This window comes from Physella acuta, unplaced genomic scaffold, assembly GCF_028476545.2.
Source record: "Physella acuta isolate Inbredline_101_S28 unplaced genomic scaffold, ASM2847654v3 ptg000590l, whole genome shotgun sequence".
Lineage (NCBI taxonomy): Eukaryota > Metazoa > Mollusca > Gastropoda > Physidae > Physella > Physella acuta.
Window position 1 is genome coordinate 673,642 of NW_026732109.1, and position 26,754 is coordinate 700,395.

At 36.5% G+C, this 26,754-nt stretch overlaps 1 protein-coding gene across 1 annotated transcript; it reads right to left on the minus strand.

Moving 5' to 3' along the window:
- Window positions 1–23,850, minus strand: LOC131947245 (collagen alpha-6(VI) chain-like). Its single transcript, XM_059308392.1, has 36 exons — window positions 23,766–23,850; window positions 23,340–23,415; window positions 21,368–21,591; window positions 20,549–20,711; window positions 19,674–19,853; window positions 19,446–19,472; window positions 19,250–19,267; window positions 18,778–18,995; window positions 17,997–18,159; window positions 17,162–17,341; window positions 16,913–16,930; window positions 16,645–16,662; window positions 16,371–16,379; window positions 16,075–16,110; window positions 15,182–15,405; window positions 14,466–14,628; window positions 14,131–14,345; window positions 10,647–10,697; window positions 9,641–9,731; window positions 9,272–9,495; window positions 7,994–8,162; window positions 7,077–7,256; window positions 6,667–6,684; window positions 6,438–6,455; window positions 6,027–6,247; window positions 5,506–5,668; window positions 4,762–4,941; window positions 4,477–4,494; window positions 4,259–4,282; window positions 3,841–3,864; window positions 3,648–3,671; window positions 3,352–3,372; window positions 2,901–3,127; window positions 2,247–2,409; window positions 1,304–1,483; window positions 1–181 (listed from the first exon to the last, which is right to left on the minus strand). The coding sequence occupies exons 2-36, from the start codon at window positions 23,401–23,403 to the stop codon at window positions 132–134; spliced, it is 3,966 nt and encodes a 1,321-aa protein (XP_059164375.1). The 5' UTR covers window positions 23,404–23,415; window positions 23,766–23,850; the 3' UTR covers window positions 1–131.
- Window positions 23,851–26,754: the final 2,904 nt, after the last annotated feature.

A 26,754-nucleotide genomic window follows, 5' to 3' on the forward strand; every position in this document is an offset into this window, starting at 1 on the left:
TCAGAAGAATATATATTTATTCAGTTAAGTTTTATTTTAAGAATAAACACTTGTATAATTTGTTGAATTTGTTTAAATGATCAGCTCTACCGTTGTATTTGATTAAACAGACATATGACGACTTTTGTAGTTTACTCATCCGAGTTGTCGGACGCTTTAGCCCGTCGTGGCTCCTTGTGGACTAGAGTAAAAAGAAAAGATGTCAGTAGAGATAGATAATCTTGATACACATGGTTATATTAATGTAGTAGGTTGTATAACAATCTATAATCTTATTTACAAAAATGACTGCGTTAACGTTTATTTCGTGTAGCGACTTGCATGATCTGTTGGTAATAGACCTAAGACAACAAATTAGTACAGAATTAACAGTAGAGACTTATGTACATGTTTTTCAACCATATCAGTCTTTTTCTTCTTCTTCTTCTTCGTTCTTAATTTTAGTAATGGAAGGGATCCCCTCCAACGCAATTAAGTATACGTGTCAATTGGTTATGCGTCATTGAGGCCATTGACTAAGATTTCAACCTGCTTTTCTTTTTGGATTTGCTTCCGTAGCCTTTGTCCAACCAAGAACAAACTACAAGGCAACAGTTGTTTTATTTTGCAGTTGTCTCTCTTAGAAGAGTGTCTGTCCCCATTTGCCCAAGGGTTCGAACTCGAGACTTAACTGTTTAGCAAACATGAGCTTTACCGACTCGACCACGCCGACCCCTTAGCCAAATCAGTCAATGGACACAACCTGGACCACAGAAGTCGACCTTCGACCCTTAACTACTCAGCCTACCTACTCACCCCCTCCTTTAGTACACGGCCTACCTACTCATCCCTTCCTACTCACCCCCTGTTTTAGCACACGGCCTACCTACTCACTCCCTCCTTTAGCACATGGCCTACCTACTCACCCCCTCCTTTAGTACACGGCCTACCTACTCACTCCCTCCTTTAGCACATGGCCTACCTACTCACACCCTCCTTTAGTACACGGCCTATCTACTCACCCCCTCCTTTAGCACACGGCCTATCTACTCACCCCCTCCTTTACCACACGGCCTACCTACTCACCCCCTCCTTTAGCACAAGGCCTACCTACTCACCCCCTCCTTTAGCACACGGCTTACCTAACCACCCCTTCCTTTAGCACACGGCCTATCTACTTACCCCCTCCTTTAGCACACGGCCTACCTACTCATCCCTTCCTACTCACCCCCTCCTTTAGCACACGGCCTACCTACTCACCCCCTCCTTTAGCACACGGCCTACCTACTCATCCCTTCCTTTACCACACGGCCTATCCACTCACCTTGACACGCGCGATTGGCCACCTCCTGCTTGATCTTGCTTAAAGCCTCAAAGCTGGCCACCTGGAAGACGTTCCTCTTGTCACTGGCCACACCCTCCAGTTCTTCCTTCACTGCCTGGCCGATGCCGATAGAGATAATGGCGATCCCGTCGTCTTTTATCTGTTGGGCCGCTTCAATTGCTGAAACAAATGAAGGATTTCTCGTCATACGATTGGATTGGAAACAAAAGTTTGTGATGGGTTAACTTTTAGCGTTTGATTCAAGTCATTAAACAGCTCTCAGTTTCTTATAGCCTATAGTACAAATCTTACCAGATGGATGAAATGGCCTCGTTAGGTTAAATTAACTAGTGGAATTAATGTGAGAGTCTTATTTTCTCTTATCAAACAGATATTAAGTTGAAAAGGGTCTTCAGTCTATTTTTCTATCTCTGAGAATTTCATTTATTGCACACATAGAATTTGCTAACCTTTAAAGAAGTTTATCTTTAAGGCTAAAGGTATCGACGAGGCGATGTTAATTTTATCCACTGACTTGATGATCTGACCCTTATTAAGCTATCTTCTTCTTATTTGCTGATAATTATATTATCGTTGCGGCTATCAACGAACACAGTTTAGTATAATGCGTCAATATGTTATACACCATATGGTCTGTTGACTCCAACTTCAGGCTGCTTTTCTTTCTAGGTTTACTTCCTTAGTTTTTACCAACACAACAAATAACTACATGTCAGCTGTTTTTTTTTTCATTTTGCAATTTTCTCTCCAAGATCGATTACCGTCCCCAGCACGCGAGCCTTGTTTTCCTGGAGGTCCGATCGTGGGACTTGCAGGTCAGCAATCGTGTGCTATCCCAAGTTTAACTTCTAAAGCTTTTCACTAGAACATGAGACTATCACCGTTGTGAGAAATTAAATTCTACCGTCAATTTGTTACTTACTGGCTGTGGTGTTCCTAGACCTGCCGTCGGTCATGAAGACGATCAGTTTGCTGGCATCGTCCCTCCCCCCAGAACCCTCCTCAAACATCTCTTCCTCTAGCACAAGTCGCAGTGCCTTATCTGTGTTGGTGGTGCTGTTCATGTACGGTAGAGACAGTAAACTCTGAAAAAACATCAACCACACTAAGAATTACAAACAGCAGCAGCAAGTGGTGTAGGAAGATTAATGTAAAACGACATCACGCATTGTATGAATTTTCCTGTGAAATATCAGGTGTTGTAGGAATTATACTCTGAAGCGGAAAAAAGCGTTTTAGCAATGAAACTGTGAAGCGACAACAAGCATTGTGGATGGTTTAAAATATCGATTAAAAAAATACACACTACCGATGAAACAATGAATCAGAATGTGAACGTGGTATGGTATGGTGTGGCGATAGAGCGTACGACTGCTAACCGAAAAGTCCAGCGTTAGGTTACAGTCTTCTACTCTATCCCATCATAAACGTATCTGAATTTGAGGGAAATTTAATAGAGTGTGGCATTGACCAGAACATCCTATTTCTTTAAAAGTTATGTTCGCACAAACAGATACAATCTATTTCATCTAACCTAATGTCCACTAATTTTTTTTGAGACCACGTTGCTTATTACCTCTGTGACAGACTTGGAGTCGAGTTTGTCTTGGAAGTCAAACATTTTTTCGGCCAGGTAGCTGAAGATGATACAAGCGAAACGGGCGCCGTCCTCCCCAAAGGGGAAGTTGCTGGCCACCTCCGCGGCGAACTGTCGCTGTTTCTGGTAGTTGACCGGGCCAATGCTGCCAGAGGAGTCCAGAACAAACAGGATATCGGCCTTGGCTGGGCAGGGCTTTGGTGGTGCTGTAAACATGTTCATGTCGTGAGCGTTCATAATTCGTTTGAAAACAAGAAACTTATAGTCATCAATCAGATTTTAGCAAATACATTATTTTAATATTAAACTGAAAAATTTGACTTTAATTCTACATTAGTTGAAATTTCCTTGTTAATTTATTTTAGTTATTAAAATTAAACAATAATATGTATACTTATTTTTAAAAATTGCAATAAGTTATTATTATTACGTGGGATTGTCGGCACGACAGCTGAAAAAAATAAAAATGGAACGTTTTTAATATTTCTTATAACAAAAAAAAATTTTTGTAAACATTATTATGAAATAAGCGCAAAAATGAAAATTGTGTTAGTGTAAATCTATAGATTTCTTAAAATCATTGTTTATTAACTGTATTTTTTTTCCAAGGAATTAGTAATGTGTGTGCATGTGTGAGTGTGTGTTTATGCGTGACTTTCGTGCGCATATTATTTATATCTAAGTTTCAAGTATAATTTGCATTTTTTAAAGTTAATGTTAACTTACGTGGCGCAGGGTTTTCGTCGTTATCTGAAAAAATATTTTGTGAAACAAATTATAGAAAAAAAACATAGAGATTTGAAGTATAGTTGATATTAATTCAAAACGTAAGCTTTAATAAAATCAACCTTTACAGTGAAATTATAGTAATGTTTTAATCATTTTTGAATAATTCGGGTAATAATGTATAAAAACTTACCTGGATAATCAGGTGGGGTTACGTCTATAGAAAAATGTTTTGGGAAAGTAAGTCAACTGTATGGCTTATATATTCATGTGTAAAAACAGTTTTTAATTTTAAGCAACACAAGACTGAGTTTATTTATGTAATACGTTAACGAGTTTTGAACTTTAATAAAAACTTTAAAAACAAGAAAGTGTTTTGTTGTTTTACCTGGTCCAGCTGTAACAAAAAAAAGTATTTATTTAGTCGAGGTAATGCAGTAAAGGACAACAAACATCTCACACTTGTGAGTCTAACAAATACGCAACATATCTAAATTGTAATTGATTTTTATTTATCAAAACTTTTCTGGAATTATACACAGTATTTGACTTTGGCTGGAAATTAAAATTCTTTTTTTTTGCTATGTAAGCTAGCACGACCATCTACTTACGTTCAACACCTGCATCATCATCTTCTGAAATAAAAAATAGAGTCACTTTTAACAGTCGATATTTTCTGGTTTCATTTTAGTAGTATAGAACATTTTGAGTAACAATATTGTGTTTGATTCAACAGTTATTCAACAGTTATTTAAATTAATCATTTTTTTTTCATATCTTTTGCACGTATATAACTTGAATCAACTAAGAAAATGTTTAGTTTTCTTACCGTCATCCTTAGTAACAGCTGTAGATAATAATTTAAAAAAAAAATGTGTATTAGTTTGGAATATCTATGTTAAATTTTCTTTAGTTGAGTATATCAAATAATTACATTCAACGGACAAATATAATTTAACACAGGTTTTCTCGGTGATATAATTTTATATTCACTATTCTATAGCGGTGAAACTGTAGCCATTTAGTTTAAATAAATAAAGTACAAATTTCATTAGCAATGAATTATAGAATTATTGTATGTATCTCACCAAATCATGTAAATGTGTAAACGTACCGTCGCAGATCTGCTGGGAGGCGACCCTTTTGATTTTGTTGAGCAGCTCGTGGTTGTCTGCCCTGAGCACGTACTCTCCACTGCTGGCGATAAACTTGAGCTCTTGCACGTTCGACTTGCTGACACCGACAGCGATTATCGTCACACCCTGCTTCTTCAGGCGGTCCGCTGCCTGGACCGCTGGGCAAAAAAAGTTCACACAACAGTTAGATAAAATAAATACAGCTTGACTTAAAGCACCAGTTAGAGAAAGTAAATACAGTTTGACTTAAAGCACCGGTTAGAGAAAGTAAATACAGTTTGATTTAAAGCACCGGTTAGAGAAAGTAAATACAGTTTGACGTTAGAATAAAATATAGTTTGACGTACATCACCAGTTAGATATTTTTTTAAAAATCCAGTGTGACTTACAATACAACTTGGATTAAAAAAAAACATACACTATGACTTACAATACTAGTTAGATAAAATAAAACAGGAACAATTCAAATGGCTTGTAAAAGTTAAATCGGAAAGTGAATAAGTAAAAAACTTGCTAAATATTAAATGTGCCTTTTTCGCTGTTTATAAAAAAAATAGTTGTAAGATTTTTTTAGACCTGACGGGCATATGAGCAGATAAAGTACAGTTAATCTGGTTCTCAGATCCCGTTATCTACATGTACATTAACATCAGGTAGATATTTGAACATCAACTAATATGTACGGCCTACCAGTATATGTGTAAATGTCTGAAGCAACTAACTTGTTGGCATGCTGTCAGATTTGCCATCCGTGAGTACGAAAACAATTTTCCTTGCATTTGGTCGACCGCCGTTGGAGGGGTCGAATATTTTCTTGTTTGCAATGTAGTTCAGGGCCTTGTAAGTTTTAGTTCCGCCTTCAATGAATGGAGCCTTGAGAATAGCCTAAAATGCATGTCAGAGGCTTGGAGAGTTATGTGAATGGCCTGTAAGACATGGCCAAATGATGGAGAAAATGAGAATAGACTGAAATACGTTAACGAGATTTGGAGATTTATGAAAATTTACTACAATACATAACCGAGATTTGAAGATTTATGAGAATAGCCTTCAATACATGACCGAAAGATGGAGAATATGAGAATGGTCCACAAATTGTAGCCAAAATAAAAATAGTCTGTAAAATAGGAGAACTTTTATCGCCTTAAGAATAGTTTAGAAAGCCTTCAATATTATCAGCGACGTAAAACATAAAAAGTTGCCTAAATTTATTTTACATATAAGTGATGTCTCCGTGTTTTACCTGTGATATTTCAGCTTGGCTTGAGTAAGTATTCAAGCCAAACAAAAACCTGACTTCACTACTGAAGACAAGGGCAGCAATACGTGCACCGTTAGAGGCCCCGAACGTGAAAGGTTTGGTCAGGGCAGCCACAAACTCCAGCTGTTTCTTGAAGTTCTCCCTACCCACGCTGGAGGAGCCGTCCACTACAGCTACTATGTCGACAATACCTGGGCAAGGCTCTGGGGAGGTTGGATGTTCAATAGTCAAATGACTACACATTCAGTAGGAAACAACAGTGTTTTGAAATTTAATTTAAAAGCTGCATATTTACAAATATTTTTATATTTATGTAACTTCAAATAAATTTTGAATTATTGCTTGTGCTTAAAATAATAGCAATGGCAATTTCTAAAAATTAAATATACATACCAAGTATTACTGGCTTGTCTAAGGAAATAAGAAAAAAAAGGAATAGAATATATTTAAAAAGAAAAATAATTTAAGTATGAATGAGTACTTTCTGATTTAATAAAAATGTTCTAATTTTATAAAGCAGTATCTTTTAGAAAAGATAGCTTCAGATTTAGATATACGCGTGGCTACTAAAATGAAATATCTACTAGCCTGTGTCTTAAGACAAGTTTGCAAAAGTACTTACTGTCTTCTTCAGCAGGAACTGAAATTAAATAGTGTTTGTGTTAGATTAAGTACGCTTACGATCACCATTTCAAACGTTAATATAATATGTATTAGAACTTTAAAGTATTAAAGACTGGGAGCAAACCCACATCCCCTTCACAAATAAGCTTCATGTAAAGAGGTAAGACAACATCAACCCCCTCACAAATAAGCCTCATGTATTTAGGTAAGCCCACACCATCCCCTTCGGAAATAAGCGTCACGTATGGAGGTAACCCCACACCAACCCCCTCACGTAGAAAGGTAAGCCCACATCGCCCCCTCACTAATAAGCCTCACGTATAAAGGTACGCCCACACCGCCCCCTCACAAATAAGCCTCACATTTAAAGGTAAGCCCACACACCACCCCCTCAAAAATAAGCCTCACTTCGACAGGTCCGCTCCGCCAGTTGATTCCTGATGTTTCCCAGAGCCTCAAAGTTGGCCGCCGTGAACACGTCCCTGTCGCTACTGGCAACCTGTCGCAGTTCGCCGTACGACGCTTTCCCAATGGCGACCGTCAAAATTTTGATCCCACTTTTCTTTAAGCGGTTCGCTGCCTTGAGAGCTAAAAATAGACATGTGTACGTTATTTACATGAGCTCCCTCTACAGTAATCTTCAATTTAATACCAAATTATATCAAATTTTAAATCAAAATCATTGTAAATATGTGCTTTAATAATTTTCTTTTTTATTGCATGAAAAAAACGTTTTAATAACAAGCATTTATGTAATAATGCATTAAAAGGAGAAAATTTATGATTTTCTTTCAAAATATATTAATACACTACTATTTCAATAACCTTAATAAATCCGAGGTTCACTATATTATCTTGTTTATACCATTACTAATAACTTTTCATTATAGTAATTTAAATAGTTGTGTATTAGGACAGTAGTAGAAGGACAGCCTACTAATTTCAGAAAACTTTAATTAATTCGTAAAAAAATAATTGGTCATCCGATTAAGACAAATTTAATGTCATATTGCATTGTCTTCAAGTCTTTATTCACTTATCAACTTTGAAACGAATCGGCCATTAGAAGTGCTCGAAATTTCGCTCGCCCGTTTCGATTTATAACCACACAAAAGAGAGAATACGAGTTAAAAACGGCAATTTGCATGTGACAATCAAGATTTTGAGTGTATCAAGTCAGCTTTGTTGTTATGAAATTTATTGAGGTTCAATCCACGGGACGACCTATGTGCCCGAACACGTGACTTTCATGATAGCGAGCGTGTGCTCTAAAGCTAGACCACACCGTCCCATGTAAATGAACTAAAAAATGTAAACCAACATACTCAGGTCTCTCTTGGATGAGTTCCCATCACTGAGAAGAATAATGATCTTAGTCGCGTGACTTCTCCCACCCTCTGCCGCGCCGAACAGTGACGCCTTCGTCACGAAATTGAGGGCAAGGTGAGTCATCGTCACGTGCTTTCTGATGATTCTTCTTGTATTTAACAGCGCCTGGGGGACACATAATGGTTTAGTTCTAAGCTAAGAAATTCTAACCGTTGCCAAATATTTGAAACTAGTTGATACAAAATAGATCAGATAAAATGTTATTTTAGCTGCATTTTTGTAGTTTGAGGGGCGGGGGGGGGGGGGGGGTGCAAATCAAAACGTTGAGGGGGGGGGGTGCAAATCGAAAGTTTGAAGGGGGGATGCAAATCGAAAAGTTGAGGGGGGTGCAAATCAAAAGTTTGAGGGGGGGGGGGGGTGCAAATTGAAAATTTGCTCCTGAGGGGGGCGCCGAATTGAAAGTTTGTCCCCGGGCGCCGGGAAGGATCGCTACGCCTCTGAAATAGATCATATAAATTAATTAATCAGATAAATACTGTCGTGAACAAAATGATCATGTATTCATAAACTTTCTGGTTTTTTATCCTAATAACAATTCATGCTGAGTGTAGTGATAAAAAAAATTCATAAAAAAACGTTTTAATAAAAAGCTTTTATGTAATAATGCACTAAAAAGTAGAAAATAAATTATAGACTACTATTTAAATAACTAGAAAGAAAAGCGTGGATGTCTTCCTTAACTTTAATAAAGGTATCCAATAGATACTAAAGTGACCCACGCTTTTCTTTATAGTTATTTAAATAGTAGTCTATACTTTATTTTCTACTTTTTAGTGCATTATTACATAAAAGCTTGTTATTAAAACGTTTTTTTATGAATTTTTTTTCAGTACAGTGGTTGGATAGGCATGCCTACTAATTCGGTCCAAATTTTAATTAATTCATAAAAAAATAATTAGGCATCCAATTAAGTCAAATTTAATTTCAGATTGCATTGTCTTCATGTCTTGACCCACGTGCCAAATGTGAATCCCATCGGTCAAGTAGAAGAGTCCGAATTTTCGCTCCGGCGTTTCGATCTAGACAGACTGACGACAGACTGTCGACAGACAGAGGAAGTGAGTTAAATAAAAGCTTGTAAAAACGTACTGTATTGACCTACCTTGTTGATACGATAGGACCTAGTTTAGCGTTTTTTTCTTAGCGATATTAACGGTGTTGCACAATGGGACCTACCTTAGCAAGATTAGCGTTTTAGACGCTATGGGACATACCTTAGCGAGATTATCGTTGTTGACGTAACGTTTGAGGGAAAAGACCTTCCTGGGGATGTCGTTGAAAACCGTCGCCCCAAACTGAACCTTGTCGCGACCGATGTTAAATTTCCTGGTCAGATCCGCGACAAACCTCCGCATCAAAATAAACTGGTTTTTCTTTATACTAAAGGAACCGTCCATCAGGAACTCAATATCAGCAACAGCATTGCAGTTCACTTTCTCTGTTTAGTTGCAATATATATATATATATATATATATATATATATATATATATATATATATATATATATATATATATATATAAAAGATTCCTATTCTTGTTATTTAATATACATTGAGTTTATAAATGTTGCTGAATTGACTTACCTACAACAGCACCAGTGGACTGATTGATTATTATAACCAAAATTAGCACTTGGAGCGATAATCGAATCATTTTTAACATTTGATCAAACACCTGAAAGAAAATATTGTCATTTACACGTCTTAACAGGCTACTAGGTAATAACATGACTTAGAATAATTTGATATTTTTAATAACTAAGTAGGTCAGTTAACTAGAATCTCAAACTGAATGTGTTTAATAAATTTATGTTTCTTGCCAATGTTTTTAGTTCAAATACCAGAACCGAGACTTGAAACTTGCTCTAAATAAAATAGTTAACGACATATTGGCTGCTGTTTTGTTGAATATTAATTGTTGTGTTTGCTGTAAGGATTGTTTGAGAGTTCCAGCTACTAACATTAAAAGAGTACCTTCGCGTAAAATGTAAAGATGGCCCTTAACAACTAGAATATCAGTAAAACATAAAACAACACAGGGAAATGAATTCATTAGCATTTTTCTGATTTCGGTCTCATACGAGCAAACTAACATCGTGGATTTGAGATGGTTGTTTAAATCTTATTAAAATAACTGGGTAATCGCAAAGATTAAATCTTACCACAGTAACGGGGTAAGTAAAAATAAAGGTAAAGGCCCTTGTCGAACTTACGGGCCCATGGGGCAAGTGAAGTAGAGTTCACCTGTTCCTGTGATAAATGAAGGGATAGTTTTCTCAGCACTATGCCCAGCCGTTTTTCTCTCTCTAACGTTAATTAGGTACCCAACTTGCGGATTAGCATTCTTGCGCTCTACCGCTAGGCCACGCCGCCCCACAATAATGGCGTTTAAGTCAAGATTATATCTGACCACATTAATGGGGTAAGCGTTTAGTTTAAATCCTACCACATTAATGGGGTAAGCGTTTAGTTTAAATCCTACCACATTAATGGGGTAAGCGTCAAGTTTAAATTTTACCACATTAATTGGGTAAGCATTTAGTTTATATCTTACCACATTAATGGGGTAAGCGCTTACTTTATATCTTACCATAAAGAAGAAGCAAGCATCAAATGATAACAACAGTAACAACCTTCTCAACTTAAATAGAAAGCTGAACAATGTACTTTATTGCCTTGTTTTTGTTGATTTGTAATTAGCTAATTATTAGCTTAGACCACTGTATTTTGTTCATTTTGTTGGACTTTAGGAAGAGATTTAACGAATCGTGAAAGCAAACATTTACATATCTTTCAAGTCCGTCTCTCTGATGTGAAGCGTCTGTTGAGCACAGATGTTAGCACATTTTAAAGCTGACTAATGCCTCGAAAGTTGAGTTCGTGTAAACTGTTATAGATGCAATAGACCTCAAACAGGTGTTTGCATAATTTATTTTGTTAAACTGTGACGTAGTTGATCACCTTAATACGTAGCTTTTTGTAAAGCCGACCTGACAATTCGTTTTGGTTGTCTATCAGCTATGTATAAACATAACGTGTCTAAGTTTTCTAAGACGTTAAAACCGATTTTTCAATGTCTTTTGTACTTTAAAATATGCGGTCTCACAGTTGATTATAATGTTCAGATTTTTACAATATAGTTTAAATTAACACGATATTGCAACAGATTTAAACAACAAAGAGGAAATTTAAAAAATGGTCACATGTTGAATAAATCTAGCATTTGATGAACGTAAACATATTAATGATTCAGATGTTTACTACTTTTGTTTGACGTAAACATATTAATGCTTTAGATTTTATCGTTGAAGAATGCTTAGGCTTGAAGTAGGAAAGAGTGCATGTGTCTGTACGGTTGTCTTAATTACAGTAATTAATTTGTAAAGTGTAACCTAGATAGACAACGACCCTAAAATGTATGGCGTCTCACCAACGTGTGCTTTATTTTAAGACTTTTTCAGCTCAATACTGGGTAAATACTTGGTCAATAGAGAGTTAATACTGGGTAAGTAGTGGGTCAATATAGAGTTAATACTGGGTAAGTAGTGGGTCAATATAATTGTCAATCATAATCTTTTCCCGTTCGTTCCCCAGACACATGGGGCAGATCAGATGAAGTAGAGTTCATCTGTTTAATTGACCTCTGCATAAAGTGTGGTCAGCACTATTTCCCCTGACATGAGTTAGTTATAAATCAGAGCTGGTTGGACTCAGGAACGTTCTACGGATTCGAACTAAAAACTTACGGGTTATTTAGGCCACTCGTAATGGTGCTATACTTTGTCAGTATTGGATACACAGCTTGAGTGATTTTCGGGTGTAAAAATTCGATCTAGTTGCATATGTAGCCTAGTAAGTTCTAAATAACCTCATCACAACAACTAAATAATCATATCTATATGACCTTCATAAATCAAAGGACCTTCTAGAAGCCTCTAAATGACCTTCTTTCACCCACTAAAAGACCTTTTATCCTCCAACATTACTAAACGATACGCCAGCTGTTGTCTTCCTACTTATACAACAGACTGTGTCGGATTGTAAACAACTTACAACCACTTATCCCTCACTGAATTTGTGGACATATTTTTGTTGAGCGAGCACAAATTTTCATGTCACACTTTAAAATTTGTTTAAATATCACGCACGACAGGAGCGAGTGGTGTTTAATTGGGTTCTGTTCGCTGGGTCTAGCCACGTTGTGCTAATTAACCACTCTTTGACTGGCCCGGTACGTGTGCTGTAAACAAGCACACCTGTTTACTCTTAGTTTTATTTCATCAAACAAAACAAGAATGAAATACTTGCTAATAAAGAGCTAAACAATGTACTACAAAAGAGAAAATAGAACCGACTAGATTTGTTAAGTAAAAGAAAAGCATCGTTTGTGAAAATGCGTTAGACTTTTTATGAGCAACCAACGCTTTTACCGTTGACAGCACGTTTTAATTCGGTGCACTTAAAAAGCTTATTATTATAAAAGGTATTTATATTTTTTATGTTTTAATATTTAGGTGTATTTCAAACTAAAATATCAAATAGATATTAAAGTCTTTGAAATATTTTGTAAGCTAGCGTTGTCTTAAGCTAATCTCTAGATCACTCTCGGATGTTCCTTATGATAACCTTACATGACAATGAGATTGATCGTATATCATTGCAGATTAATTTTTGTTTATCTGAACAGCTTTGCGCCTTTCTAAGATTCATATATTTGAAAATTGTCATTGGCAATAGCGACACATATTTCTACCAGCCTTTATATATCCTGACATCTTGTGTCAAATGCAACGAATAATTTTGTTATAATCTGACCATCACAACAACATCATTTGCCGGTAAAGCTAACGTTCGTTTCTCATTTTAAGTCAACTATCATAACCTTTCAATTGATTGCTTTTTTTGTTAAAGGAATATAGTAGGCAAATGTTATAATAAAGAAAAACAACAATAGTATACGTTTTATGGGCATTTTTTGTTTAATATTTAAATTTAACTTTTATATCATTGTCTAACATTTGAATCAAAAAGATCCATCAGGCTATCATTCACAAAATTATTCCTCTTCATTTTTCTGGCGCTGAAGGCTACCATGTGAGGTAGCATATTTTAGGGGTAGATCTAGCCTTGTTTGGGAACTGGTTGAAAAAAAGGAAAGAATTACTGGGTTTTCAATTCAATAAATACGGTCAACACTTTAGTTTAAAGTCACCGAAAAGTCAGCGACAACTCAAGTCAACAATCTCGTAATTGAACAACCTCAACTGTAATATGTGTTTTCTGGCGTCCAAAGAGGTAGTGATTTGAATTAACAATGTCTACTTAGCCGAACTTCTCTCCTCTACCTCGTAAACACTGGCCTCTACACACAACATGTGTTCATCACCCCGAAGCACTGTCACTCATACGCATCTACAACTGTCAACAGCCTTCTCCACATTGATTATCCTTATACACCGCTTCACAACATACTTCACGTCACTCGATCAATTGCCTCCCTTTTTGAATTCGTTCACTCCGTGCATGATCAACACACACATTGTAAAACTTGGTAACAACACGGTGTAACAATAAAATAATCAAGGTACACACATAAAGTAATTTGTTGCACACACACACACCCCTGAAACATTTTACATCACCACACTCTCGACATATTTCAGCAGCATCACTACTATTTCAGCAGTCTCACTACTATTTTAGTAGTTTCACTACTATTTCACCACTCTCACTATTTCAGCAGTCTCACTACTATTTCAGCAGTCTCGCTACTATTTCATCTGTCTCACTACTATTTTAGTAGTCTCACTATTTCAGCAGTCTCACTACTATTTCAACAGTCTCACTACTATTTCAGCAGTCTCACTACTATTTCAACAGTCTCACTACTATTTCGGAAGTCTCACTACTATTTCAGCAGTCTCACTAACATTTCAGCAGTCTCACTAACATTTCAGCAGTCTCACTACTATTTCAGCAGTCTCACTACAATCTCAAGTCTCTTTACGCGGTCTCATTATTGCAGCAGTCTCACTACTATTTCAGCAGTCTCACTACTATTTCAGCAGTCTCACTATTTCAGCAGTCTCACTTCCTCCTGCAGTCTCACCTTGACAGGTGCGAGCCGCCACCTGCTCTTTGATCTTGTCCAGCACCTGGTAGCTGGTCACCTGGAAGACGTTCTGCTTCTCACTGGCCACCGCCTGCAACTCGGCGCTCTCGAACCTCCCGATGCCGATACTGATGACGTCAACGTCCATGTCTTTAAGGCTCTGGGCGGCCTCGGCGGCTAGAACAGAGATACATAAAGTGGGGTCTTTTCATAGTCAACCATTTGGTGGGTCAAACACGACAGTTTACTCTTGTTGGGGTTGTTAGACCACCCAGAAATGTAACACAGTCAACTTACTTTTAGTGGGGTTGTTAGACCGCCCGTCTGTGATAAGGATGACGATCTTCGCGGCGTCGTTCCGACCCCCGGAATAATCTTCAAACATCCCCTCCTCTTCAATCAGGCTCAAAGCTTTGTCCGTGTTTGTCGTGCTGTTCATGTAGGGCAGGGACAACAGGCTCTGTGGACGACATGACATCATGACAGACATGACATTTCAAATATCAGAGACAAAAGGCTATGTGCTTGACCGGGCATCATGACCGGCATGACATTTCGAAAAAAGGCTATGCGGATGACATGACATTTCAAATATCAAATAGTACACTGTATGGATATACATGATATTATGACATGTGACTTGACATTTCAAATGTCAGAGACAACAGTCTTTGTCATGGGTGGACATGAAAGCATGATATGTGACATGACATCGCTGCTGATGTAAAACACCCTCAGCGTTAGATTTAAGTTACCAAAAGACGTACTGTACAACATGACAGTACCCTTTCAAACATTTTATACAACCCATAGGCCTAAATATATAGAATACCATGAACTACACATAACAACCAAACATAAGAAACATTTAAACGTAAGTGGCCTTTCAACTAAATCGCAACACTTTGTTAATCAATATTTCTTAATATGAAATCATGGCATGTCAAATATTCACATTTTCCATCTAAGTTTCCATCCACCAAACTACCACGTTTTCCCGCAAACCTCCGTACCTCGGCGACAGACTTCTGGTTTAAATTGTCTTTGAGGTCAAACATTTTTGAAGCCACGTAGCTGAAGAGAACGGCACCGAAACACGTGTCTTTGGCGCCAATCTGGAAACTGCTGGCCAGCTCAGCAGCAAACCTGAGCTGCTTGTCGTAGTTGACGCGTCCAATGCTGCCAGAGGAGTCGAGACAGAAGATGATGTCAGCCTTCACACGGCAGGGCTTGGGGGCTGTAGGGGTGGGGGAGCAGGGCGGATAAATTGGGTTAATCACATTCAACAATTACACACGGATGGAAGTTAAACTGAATAAGAAAGTCTGTAAATAGAATAAAACAATTTAAGTCTTATGTTAAAAAATTCCTATAATTCAAATCGAAAGCATCTAAAAAAGATTAAATTTTAAAATTACATATTATATTAGACATTGAATCAACTGAAGTAAACAAATTTAAAGAACTGTTTATTTACTGTGTAAAAATACTACAATTTAAATTAAAATTATAGGCCTACATGAAAGATTAAATCTTTAAATTACGTAGTAGAATCTACTGAAGTAAACAAATGTAAATATATGTTTATCTGCTGTGTAAAACAACTTACGTGGTGTGGGTAAAGCCTCTGAAAACAAAAAATATAATGTGTGAAGTCACGTTTTGTATTTTTACGAAAGAAACTAAGGCTAGCGGATTCTGAATATGAATTTAAAAGAACCAATTGTTTTTGTTTTTGGAAGGTAAGTTAAAGAATTTTCTTGTCGTGAAGTATGCTTTCTAGAAAAAAAAGTTTTGTTTACTGGGGCTAATGTGTTATATTTTAAAGCAGTATGATGGCAACATATGTCAAAAGCCTGCGGTATAAATTAAGTGTATCGTTAGCTGACCACTGTGGAAGGCTTACCATTAGTATTGCCGCCTGTAGTCTCTTGTTCGTCAACTGAAACAGGAAAAACAAAATTTTAAAATCTTTCAAATAAATGCATATTCTCTTGTATTTAAGACTCTAAGTTCGTAGAAATTAACCGTCAAGAATTTTTCAACATTTGATTTTCTAGAAGTTGATTTCTTTGTTAAAAAACAATTTAAAACTATATGAGTTTTCATATTTCGTTTAAAATACATTATTTTACATCAGAAACAAAAGCTAATTATAAAAAGCAAACACTAAGATGATTATGAAATTTATGATTTGCATACCTGGTCCGACTGGAATGAGATATGAAAATAATAAAAACAGGGATCAGTATTTGTTTTACATGTGGTATATATATATATATATATATATATATATATATATATATATATATATATATATATATATATATATATATATATATATATATATATATATATATATATATATTATTTAAATTAAAAGATTGAACTAAAAAATGTCTATAAGTTAGCATAGATTATAATCTCTGTAATTACATAAACGTAAGCCTAAATTAGATGTTTCAAGTTTTCTTACCCTCAGTCTCCGTATTACCTGGAAATATAATGTTACTTTTGTTTTTATACAGTTATTGTAAAGTAAACGGTAGCGTTAGCAGAAAGGCCTACATAAGCCGCTAACCGATCACAGTTGATACTTTATTAGATATTTTTAGAACAACATCATTTCTGGTATAGTTAAATGTTTCTGAACTGTAATTTTCGATACATAAGCTAAAGACAAATATTCACGTATTACATTTTTTTTTAATTCACTTAGAGTAAGATTAGAAAAACACACTTACCTCCAATAGAATTTACAGCTGAAATATAAAATGTATCGTTTTAAATCGTACTGATGCATGGTAAACAAAAACAATCATATTGTTAATGCAGTACATTACGCAGTACATATATATACATACACATACATATATATATATATATATATATATATATATATATATATATATATATATAGTGTGTGTGTATGTATGTGTGTATGTGCCAGCTCATATTTGGTGTTTATTGAACCATTAGAAAACGACACTTACCGCTGCAAATTTTTTTAGACAACATGGGGGTGATCTTCTTGACAGTGTCCATGTCCTCCACCATGAGAGCGTCCTCTGGCGTGCTGGCGATAAACTTGAGCTCTTGCTCGTTGGCGTTAGAGAATCCCACAGTCAGCACTTTAACTCCGTCGGCCTTTAGGCGGTCTGCAAACCTCACGGCTTTGAAAGGGTTAAACAAAAATGTATTTTACCGAATGTTTATAATAGAATGATATTTGCTTTGTAGAATATTGATTACATATCAGAATCTACAGAACCTAACCTTAAAAGCTATATCATTCTATTTTCAAAAACAAAAACTACTTTTCTGGTAGTAGTAATAAAATAAACAAATGCAATAAAATGCACGTGACTTAACGAATCTTATTACTAATTAAATTATTTTTTTCGGGCTATCATTTATGATATAAAATTTAGTTAAAAAACCGGTAATTGAAAAACATATACTTTTCAATTAAATACTAAGAATATTACAAATTCTTCGAATCTACACAACTACAGATGACACTTATCTCTAATATATGTTCCTAACTTACAGAGCCCCATATTTATATCTCGTTTGGCTGCAACTACCCAGCAAGAAATGATATTCTATGGCTTTAAATTTTCCCAGATATAAATGTGTGTAAGGCCCTAATTCACAGACCAACATATGTCGAATGGCCCTAGCGTACATAACAAACAAATGACGTTGGCCATCACACACCCAGTAATTCAAGTGGCTCTAATCACCTATGGCATATAGCCCTAACTTACTCAGCAACAGATGTTATTTGGCCATAACAAAGAAATTTCTAATTTTTTTCTAACTTACCGAGCTGCATATTGTCCGATTTAGACCCAGACACCAGGACAAAAACGTGTTTAGAACCAATTCGAGAACCTTGCGCAGGTGTAAAGATCTTTCTTAAGATGGGATAGTTCAAAGCCTGGTAGGTAACCTTGGGACCTTGGAGGTATGGTGAGCTCAAGATGGCCTGAGGTCATACATAAGGTGTTAACATTGTTATCTTTTGTCAATGTTAGGCTGTTTAATGTCAACTTACACTCAATTATCACGCTTCGTTATTTGACTTATATATTTGACTTATACTATTTGGTGGCACAAACTGGACTAGTAGTTCATCTAAATAGAACATCGCCCCCACCCCACCCCTCCACACGTCTGTTTACCATCCACCATACCCTAAACAGAGACGGTGAGATGCAAAGGTCTAGGAAGTTAAACCCTGGATGCATATGAAGGACAATGCTGACATTGCATGATAGCTCTAGTTAAGATAGAGTTAAGCAAGACATTACCCGCCTCTACACTACAGTTACCCATTGGCTGTCCCATCCCCGCAATTACCCACAGATTAATTACCAACATGTAAATCATCTCCCATTACGTTACACCCTCCCGTTAGTAATCAATTCAACCATTTAGATAAAATAATTCAGATGCGAAAAGATTGAGCATACATTGGGGATAGTAATAGGTTAGTATGACCTTTGGGTGGCAGTACGGGCGAGGGACAGCTTAAGGGTAAGGGTGTAGGTAAGTGTGAGGGACAGCTTAAGGGTAAGGGTAAAAACTATAATATCCTGTTTACCCTTGAGATCTCCGTCATGCTGGAATACGTGTTAAAGTCTAGAACTTTCTGCACCACGTTGGTGTACAACACGATGTGGAACCGCGCCTTGTCCGGCCCCAGGGTCAAGGGCGCGATCAGGTCTGAGACCAGCTGGAGCTCCTTCTTGTACAGGTTGATGCCCACGTCCCTGGAGGAGTCGATGGCGATGACGATGTCGGCAAACGTGTTGCACGGCTCTGGGCAGCGATGTGGGGGTTAAATAAAAGTTAAATAATATGCTGAACATCTTAGGAACATTGTGGTTTTATTTTCATTGTATGTCGTGTTGTAACCATTTTCATAGATTACCACGATTTTATCACACTTTATACAAGATTATACAGTGATTAACTTCCAATAATACGCTTTAAGTTTTATATATTTAAAAAATACATAGATATTATCTTAGTAAGAGTATAAAAGATGCACAGCTATAAGTATTTGTACTCACTTAATACAGCCACCGGTCCTTTGAAATAAAATTAGAAGATAAAATGTATGTGTTAAAATGTATACCTAAGTCCGAGTAGTAGAAAGAGTTATTTTGTTTTACTTGTTATGAAGCTATCTCTTATGAAATAAACTATTCTAATATAAGCTGATAACATCTAAGTATCATCCTTATAAGTAGTAAAACATACACTTACCGTCATTCTCTTCGTAAAACGGATTGACTGTAGATGATAAAATTAATATAACAGGTACAGAAATATGTAAAACTATTTGTATAATGAAAATTGCAAGCGGGAGAAACTCGGTTGCTGACTGATGTGTGTACGTGGGATACGTGTATTTGTAATAGAAGATGCGAACACACATAAATGGCAGAAAGAGAGCAATAATGCCAACATACAGCATAACCACAAGACGCCTACCTTTACAAGTCCGTAGAGCGACTTGGCTTCTTATGTTCTTGAGATCATCAAAAGTGGGCACAGCGAAGATGTCCTGTGGACTGGCAACAAAAGCACTGAGTTCGTCGTATGCCGGCTTGCCTATGGCTACCACCAACAGGGTGATGCCGTTCTTCTTCAACAGCGCTATTGAGTTGGAAGCTGTTTCAGAGAGAGATCGAGTCGGTATTAATATACTTAATGGGCTAAGTTAGGGTTAAAGAGGGTTGTTGTTTGAGCTCCTAATTCTCACAAAAATTATGCTTTACAAGACAAGTTTATAATGCATTGTGGGTAATTAAATGGCTGTCTTTAGTAATGTATGATGCATCCGGATTGTTTTTGAAACTCAATTCAAATAAAATTAAAGTGTTTACGAGCTATAAAAAGTGTTGTCGATGAATACATAATAAATATACAGCGAAATTGATGTGTGCATATTTTAGCTACTACGACGTGTTCAGAGGGCAGAGTAGTCGACTTCTAGCCCGAAAGTATCGGGTTCGGATCTCGTAGTTTGTTCCTGAGTTTATCCAGCTCTGTAGCGTACTTGACTCGGGTTAGAAAAATAGGTCGGCTTGGCATAATGCTGAACCCCACTATAGCTTCAGTTGTCGAAAACACTGAAACAGATTAACTCTACTTCGCCTGCCATATGGAACACCAGTTTCGAAAAAAATATTCAGACTATCCATTTCCACCTACTTAAGGCGAGGGTGACAGCCCTTGCATACAGTAATGAAGTTCAACAATTCCTAGTTTCCAGTCCGGTTATTTTAAGTAAATTAACATGGTTGAATTTTAAATTAACTTTTTAAATTTAAAATCCACCGAACACAATATATTAGCGGTCTTACTCTGTATAGCCCTAAAGGACGTAGTGGCTGCTACAAGAATGGCAATTTTGGCAGCGTACTTCCGACTTCCAGGGCCGACAACTCCAATCGAGTAAATCGTATTGAGAGCCAAGTGGGGAAATGTGGCCACGTTCGCCGATACTCTGGTGACACTCAGCAAAGCCTGAAAGTTTGAGATCATTCCAGTTAAAATATCTTATACGAGCCGACCCGCGGCGTATCATACGCCGCTATTTAGTTGTTTTATTTTCTGCTTTTCAGTAATTCATAATTTGTGAATTCGACAGTACCAATGCTGCCACTGAAAATATTTGCTTTAAAATACTATCAGTCGGTTGTTAAGGACGATAACCCCCCCCCCACCCTCATTTCCCCAACCACTACCCTACCCCCCCCCCCCCGTGAAAGCAGCCTCCTCTTAATTACCTCCCCTAAGTTTAAAATAGTTTCAAACTAAATTATCTGCCACTAATAGGAGTCACTAAACCCGGCTCTACGATTGTAAACATTTAGCGTGAACCACAGCTTACCAGACCATGTGGGGGTGGGGGAGGTTGATTTATGCCTAGTGAAGAAGAGAGGGGACTGCAAGGCGCGCTTACAACTTGTTTTCTAGCGTCTCCCAGAAGAGAATTATTATATATAGATAAATATTTTCAGACTTGGTTGTTACCTTTAATGTGTACGTATGGCTGTCTATGACTCTACGTGTCTATATTTGAGTTTTTCAGCATATCTGTGTGTGTTTTTGCGAATGCGTTTGTGTGTAGGCGTGTGTAGGCTTAATGATTAGTTAATAAATGAATTATATGTTCCCACCTCTGCAAGCTGCTCGTTAGCGTTGAACTTGTTCAGGTAGAACTGGATCCGCGGCACGTTGTTGTAGACAACAGCACTGACCAGCGCGTCTGTTGGTCCAACAGCCATTGACTTGGTCAGGTCTGAGGCGAACTTCCGCAGCAGGTCAAACTGGCTGTTGGTGATGTTGAAGGAGCCGTCTAGCAGCAGGACAATGTCCGACACGGCCTTGCATCGTGTTTGTCCTGGTTGTATGTCGAAGGTTCAGATCATTACAAGCTATTTACAAAAAATAGATCGAATCTGGGTTCAAGTCAGTAGAACGTCCCTGAGTCAAGCTAGCGCAGATGGATACTTAAATCACGTTAGTGAAGGTAAAGGCGGCTCAGCATAGTGCTGACCACATCATTTTTTTCGTATGACGAGGTTGGGGACGGCGTAGTCTAGCGGGAGAGAGGTAGACTACTAACACGTGAGTTTCGATTCCGAACGTGTTTGCGTTTGCGTTTGTGTTTGCCTTTGTTTTTGTGTTTGTGTTTGCTTTTGTATTTGAGTTTGTGTTTGTGTTTGCGTTGTGTTTTTGTTTGCATATGCGTTTGTCTTTTCATTTTTGTTTAAGATTATGTTTGTGTGTTTTTTTTTTGTTTGCGGTTATTTTTGCGTTTATGTTTGTGTTTGCGTTTTTGTTTGCGTTTGCGTTTTTGTTTGCGTTCACATGCGTTTGGCGTTTGTGTTTGTGTTTAAGTTTTCGTTAGCTTCTGGGTTTGGTTTTGTGTTTTTGTGTGTGTTTGCGTTTATGTTTACATTTGTTTTATGTTTGTGTTTTTGTTTGGGTTTATGTTTGTGTTTTGCTTTTGGTTTGTTGAGGTTAGGGTTAATTCGAAAAGTAATATATTTCCTTAACCCGACAAATATTAAAACTTTGTTTTTGTTAGCCAATTGGTATACGTTGACATTTTTATGTGCCTTTATGACCAATTATTGACCACATCATAGCTATTTGACCTTATTTACCTATTTGAAAATATGATGATTATTTTTAGCTGGCACGGTAAGAGTTAAAAAAAAAGAAAGTGTGGGAGTTAAATATGTTAGTGTGAAACTTTAAACCTCAAGACATGTCTAGCACGTTACGTTCAAGCGCGCAACTTTTAAATATTAACTTTTAATAACAATGTTTTTAAATATATTAAAGGAAAAAGTATATTACATTGACATTTGAACGAAAATTTGGCCACCCGATTAGTGATTGAAAATAAAACTCAGAGGGTATAAAATAGGGGTGGTGCTGGTAAAAAGGGTATGGATGATAAATCGTATGAGGCAATCGGGAAGTGGGCATGAAGAGTCATTCGGAGGCGAGGGTGAAGGGCATGGATAAAAATCGTATGAGGTGAGATGGGAGGGGGGGGGGCATGGAAGGTAAATCCCATGAGGTGAGGGGGTGGCATAAATAATAAATCTTATCAGGCGAAGGGTTAGGGCATGGATAGTAAATTATATAAGGTGAAGGGGAAGGGCATTGGTAGTAAATCGTAAGAGGCGTGGGGGGGGGCGGGATAGTATAAAATTATATCGTATAGGGTGTCTATGAGACACAACTGGTACACGTGTGATGTGTGCAGAATGTCCACACAAAAGTTCTTCTACGTTCGTAATTACAATGTTGTCTTTTTTTTTATTTTGGAAGGGCATTTCCTCAGACATAATTAAGTATAAAGTGTTAACCTATTGTACGCAGTATTGCCGTTGACTCTTATTTTAGTCTGCCTTTTAGTGTCTTTGCTTCAATAGCCTCTGGCTATTCTAGCATCATTTGCTTGAGATGTGGGCGTTCTCTTATGTTCTTTTTTTTAGTTATTAAATTTCATCTATGTATTACATATATATATATATATATATATATATATATATATATATATATATATATATATATATATATATATAACTATTGTTATATATTATTATGTAAAAATCTGACTAAAAAACTAACCTTGCACGATTCCACTCAAAAGACAAAGCACCGAAATACTTGATAGTAAGCGAGACATTCCCATAGGTAAAAGTCCCTGGATTAAAAAAAAAATGTGTTGTAACTGGTAAATAGTTGGTGTTTCTATTTTAGTTGTATGTGTGTGTAATAGGTGTGTGTTATTGGTAGGCCAACTTGAAATATTTCAAAAAGTTAATGTTCAAAGCTTAGAACTATTTTTTTTTCAGAAACTTAGTATGTTTTAATAAGATTAAGTACTAAACATAGATCTGGAAATTGTTTTTAAACTTAAAATATTAGAATAAGATAATATAAAAACCAAAAACTAAAAACATATTCTAACATAAGAACAAAATGATGGAGAAAAAAAACGTCCGGTATTTGAGAAAGAATTCTCAAAAAAAAAGAAAACAAAACTCCACGTACCTCTAAGATTTTCTTGCTGTAAAACAAATGTACCCAAAAAGTGTCCTATATATACAGTTCCTGTCTAAACTTTACACAATGATCGAGAGGTTTAGGGTAATTTTAGTTAATTCAAAATTTTTGGGGTAATTACATTTCGCGTTTTAGTTACAAATTTTTGGGGTAATTACATTTCGCGTTTTCGTTTAAAGCTTTTCAAGGCTTGACTGATCTGAGTTTTATCCTAACCATCTCAAGCGTGAGTTGACTTTAGAGAGGCCAGCGAACGACGAGAATTAAACAAATTCGGTGCCACAGTTGGGTCTGGTTTAACATAAATTACAACGGGACGGTGTGGATAATTTTTTTTTTATGTTAAGAGGTAGTTTTAGCATAGATTACTTAGTTAAATTTGTTTTAGTAGGTTAGGGGGATAGAGTGATGTGGACATTAGTGTTGGTTGTACGATTCAATTGGTAAAACTGAAAAACGTACGTGGCTAATGACTGGAGATAATTGCGGGTAGAGGGAAGGGGCGGACATGACATGATTTTGTAAAAGAGGAAAATGGCAATGTAATAGTTACACTGATTTAGAGAATCAGTGGGACAGTTTATTAGTTTACATTTTGACGCCGATTACTCGCTTGGGTATGGGGGTGGGATGAATATAAGGGTATTTACAAGGCTGTTCCCGACTCTCTTTCTCTTGCTCTCTTTCTTTTTCTCTCTCTCTCTCTCTCTCTCTCTTTCTCTCTCTCTCTCTATTTTTTTTTCTCTGAGTTACACGAATATATAAAAGTTGGGTTTAGTTCGCTATGCTGAATAACTCCTAGTACAAGGGGTCGATGTGGTTGGGCTTCTCATCTTCATAGTTGCTAGACCGAAAGTCCGGAGTTCGAACCTCCAATATATCTAGGGATAGTAACTCAACTAGATGATCTCAAAAAATCTCAAAAAATCAAAAAGACTACTGTCTTGTACTTTGTTCTCTGATGGACAAAGGCTACTCAAGCTAATTCAGATAGAAAAACAGGCTAAACTCGGAGTCTATGGGTCATATAATACACATAATAACTGTGTTACAGGAGATCCCTTACAATATTACAACTAAGAAGGAAGGAGAAGTAAAGAAGAAGTTAGCACCCTAAAGCGTTGAACCCAAATAACGTCTCTACCGTGAGACCTAACTGTGGCTAGTTCTGGTAGAGGTTTGGACAGTAGCGTAGCGAGGGGGGGGGGGGGCGGGGGGGACATATGTCCCCGGGCGCCGAGCTTAGGGGGAAAAATAAATTGAAAGGTTGAGGGGGGTGCAAATTGAAAGTTTGCAAATCGAAATCTCGAGGGGGGTGCAAATCGAAAAGTTTGTCCCCGGGCGCCGGGAAGGGTCGCTACGCCTCTGGGTTTGGAAAACCTTCAAGACAAACACTGCCTGAACTACTACAACTTAAGCAGCTACCTGACATCCAAGTTGTCTCCCTGCTCACAACATCTAGACTAGCTGTATAAGATCTGCCTATTGCAACAGGCGACCAATTACTAACCATTTCAAGGGCAATACATTGAGGATCACTGGCCATAGTTGGTTGCATAATTAAGAAGTTCTGAGGCGAATAAATGCAGAATTCTTTAAAGATTAGCATTAATGCACTGAAACCTGTATAGAATTTAAATTGACTTTCGAGAAATACATACTTCAGCGCATTTTACAGAAATGTTTCATTATATTATAATACGTGAACAATAAGGGCAATTTGATGTATGCATTAGAAAGCATATTTGTTGTACATCTGTTTAAAATCCCACATTACTAGCCTGTTGCTGTAGCTTGATTTGAATGCATCCACGTAAACAACTAATCGACAACAAATAGGTTTCAGAATAAACCGCATATAACAGAAAACATACACACAGTAACATTATGAAGTATGAACATTGGAAAACAACACACATGTGTGTACAACATAAATCTTTATAAAACAATCATTAAATACAAAGTATATATTCTAAATATTGTTGTTCCCATCATGCATACAAGATATATTTTCATTGGAAACCAACTCAAAATACTGAAAATCTTAAAGTATTCTAGGGATTTTTGCCATGGAAATGTATCGCTTACTGTCAAGTTGATATGTGTACCAGGGGCGGAACTACAGTGCCGCCAGACCCCGCAATGCGGGGGGGGGGGGGGGGCACGCCATTTAGGGGCCCAGAGCCGACCATAATAAATTTTTTCTAGTTAAAAAAAAAAGTAAATTTTCTTTCATTTTTGACTTCATGGTTGTTTTTAAAAAAAAAAAAAAGTTACCGTAGCTACGGTTGGATTATATTTATTCTATAAACACCACCCCACGCTCTTGTATATTCTTTTTCCCTTTGTTTTTAAACCACTGTGAAAGCCGAGTCTTTCTCCTACAATTAAACTTATCAAAGATAAGCAAATGTTCTAACCACTTCCATGACTTATTTCCTTTTTTTTAAATAGTGAAATAGGGGTGATCATAAGCTCCTTTTAATAGATTTGTACTAAACAAATTAAAAAGCAATTACTTCTCTTAATTATTTTTTTATAAGCGTAATTACTAAAGAATGACACTGTATAAAAAAGAAATGTATTAAATCAATAATATTTAAAAAATTAATAATATAAATACAAAAAAACAAAACTAAACATAACACGAGACACCATAATTATACAAAGCTTTCATGTATTATATTATTTTGACCGACTTGTATTCTGAAGGCTTATATTAAAAACTAATTAAAACTGATTTTCACAAAACTTACATGCACAAACACACATGACATAATGTTGAAATTTTTTTAATAGATGTGTTTCAAATCCCGAACAGGCCAGAAATGAGAATCCTAGGTTCGTATTTTGTGATTGTATATATATATATATATATATATATATATATATATATATATATATATATATATATATATATATATATATATATATATATATATGTTGGCTGGTACCAAATTGTTGATTCTTAAGTAAG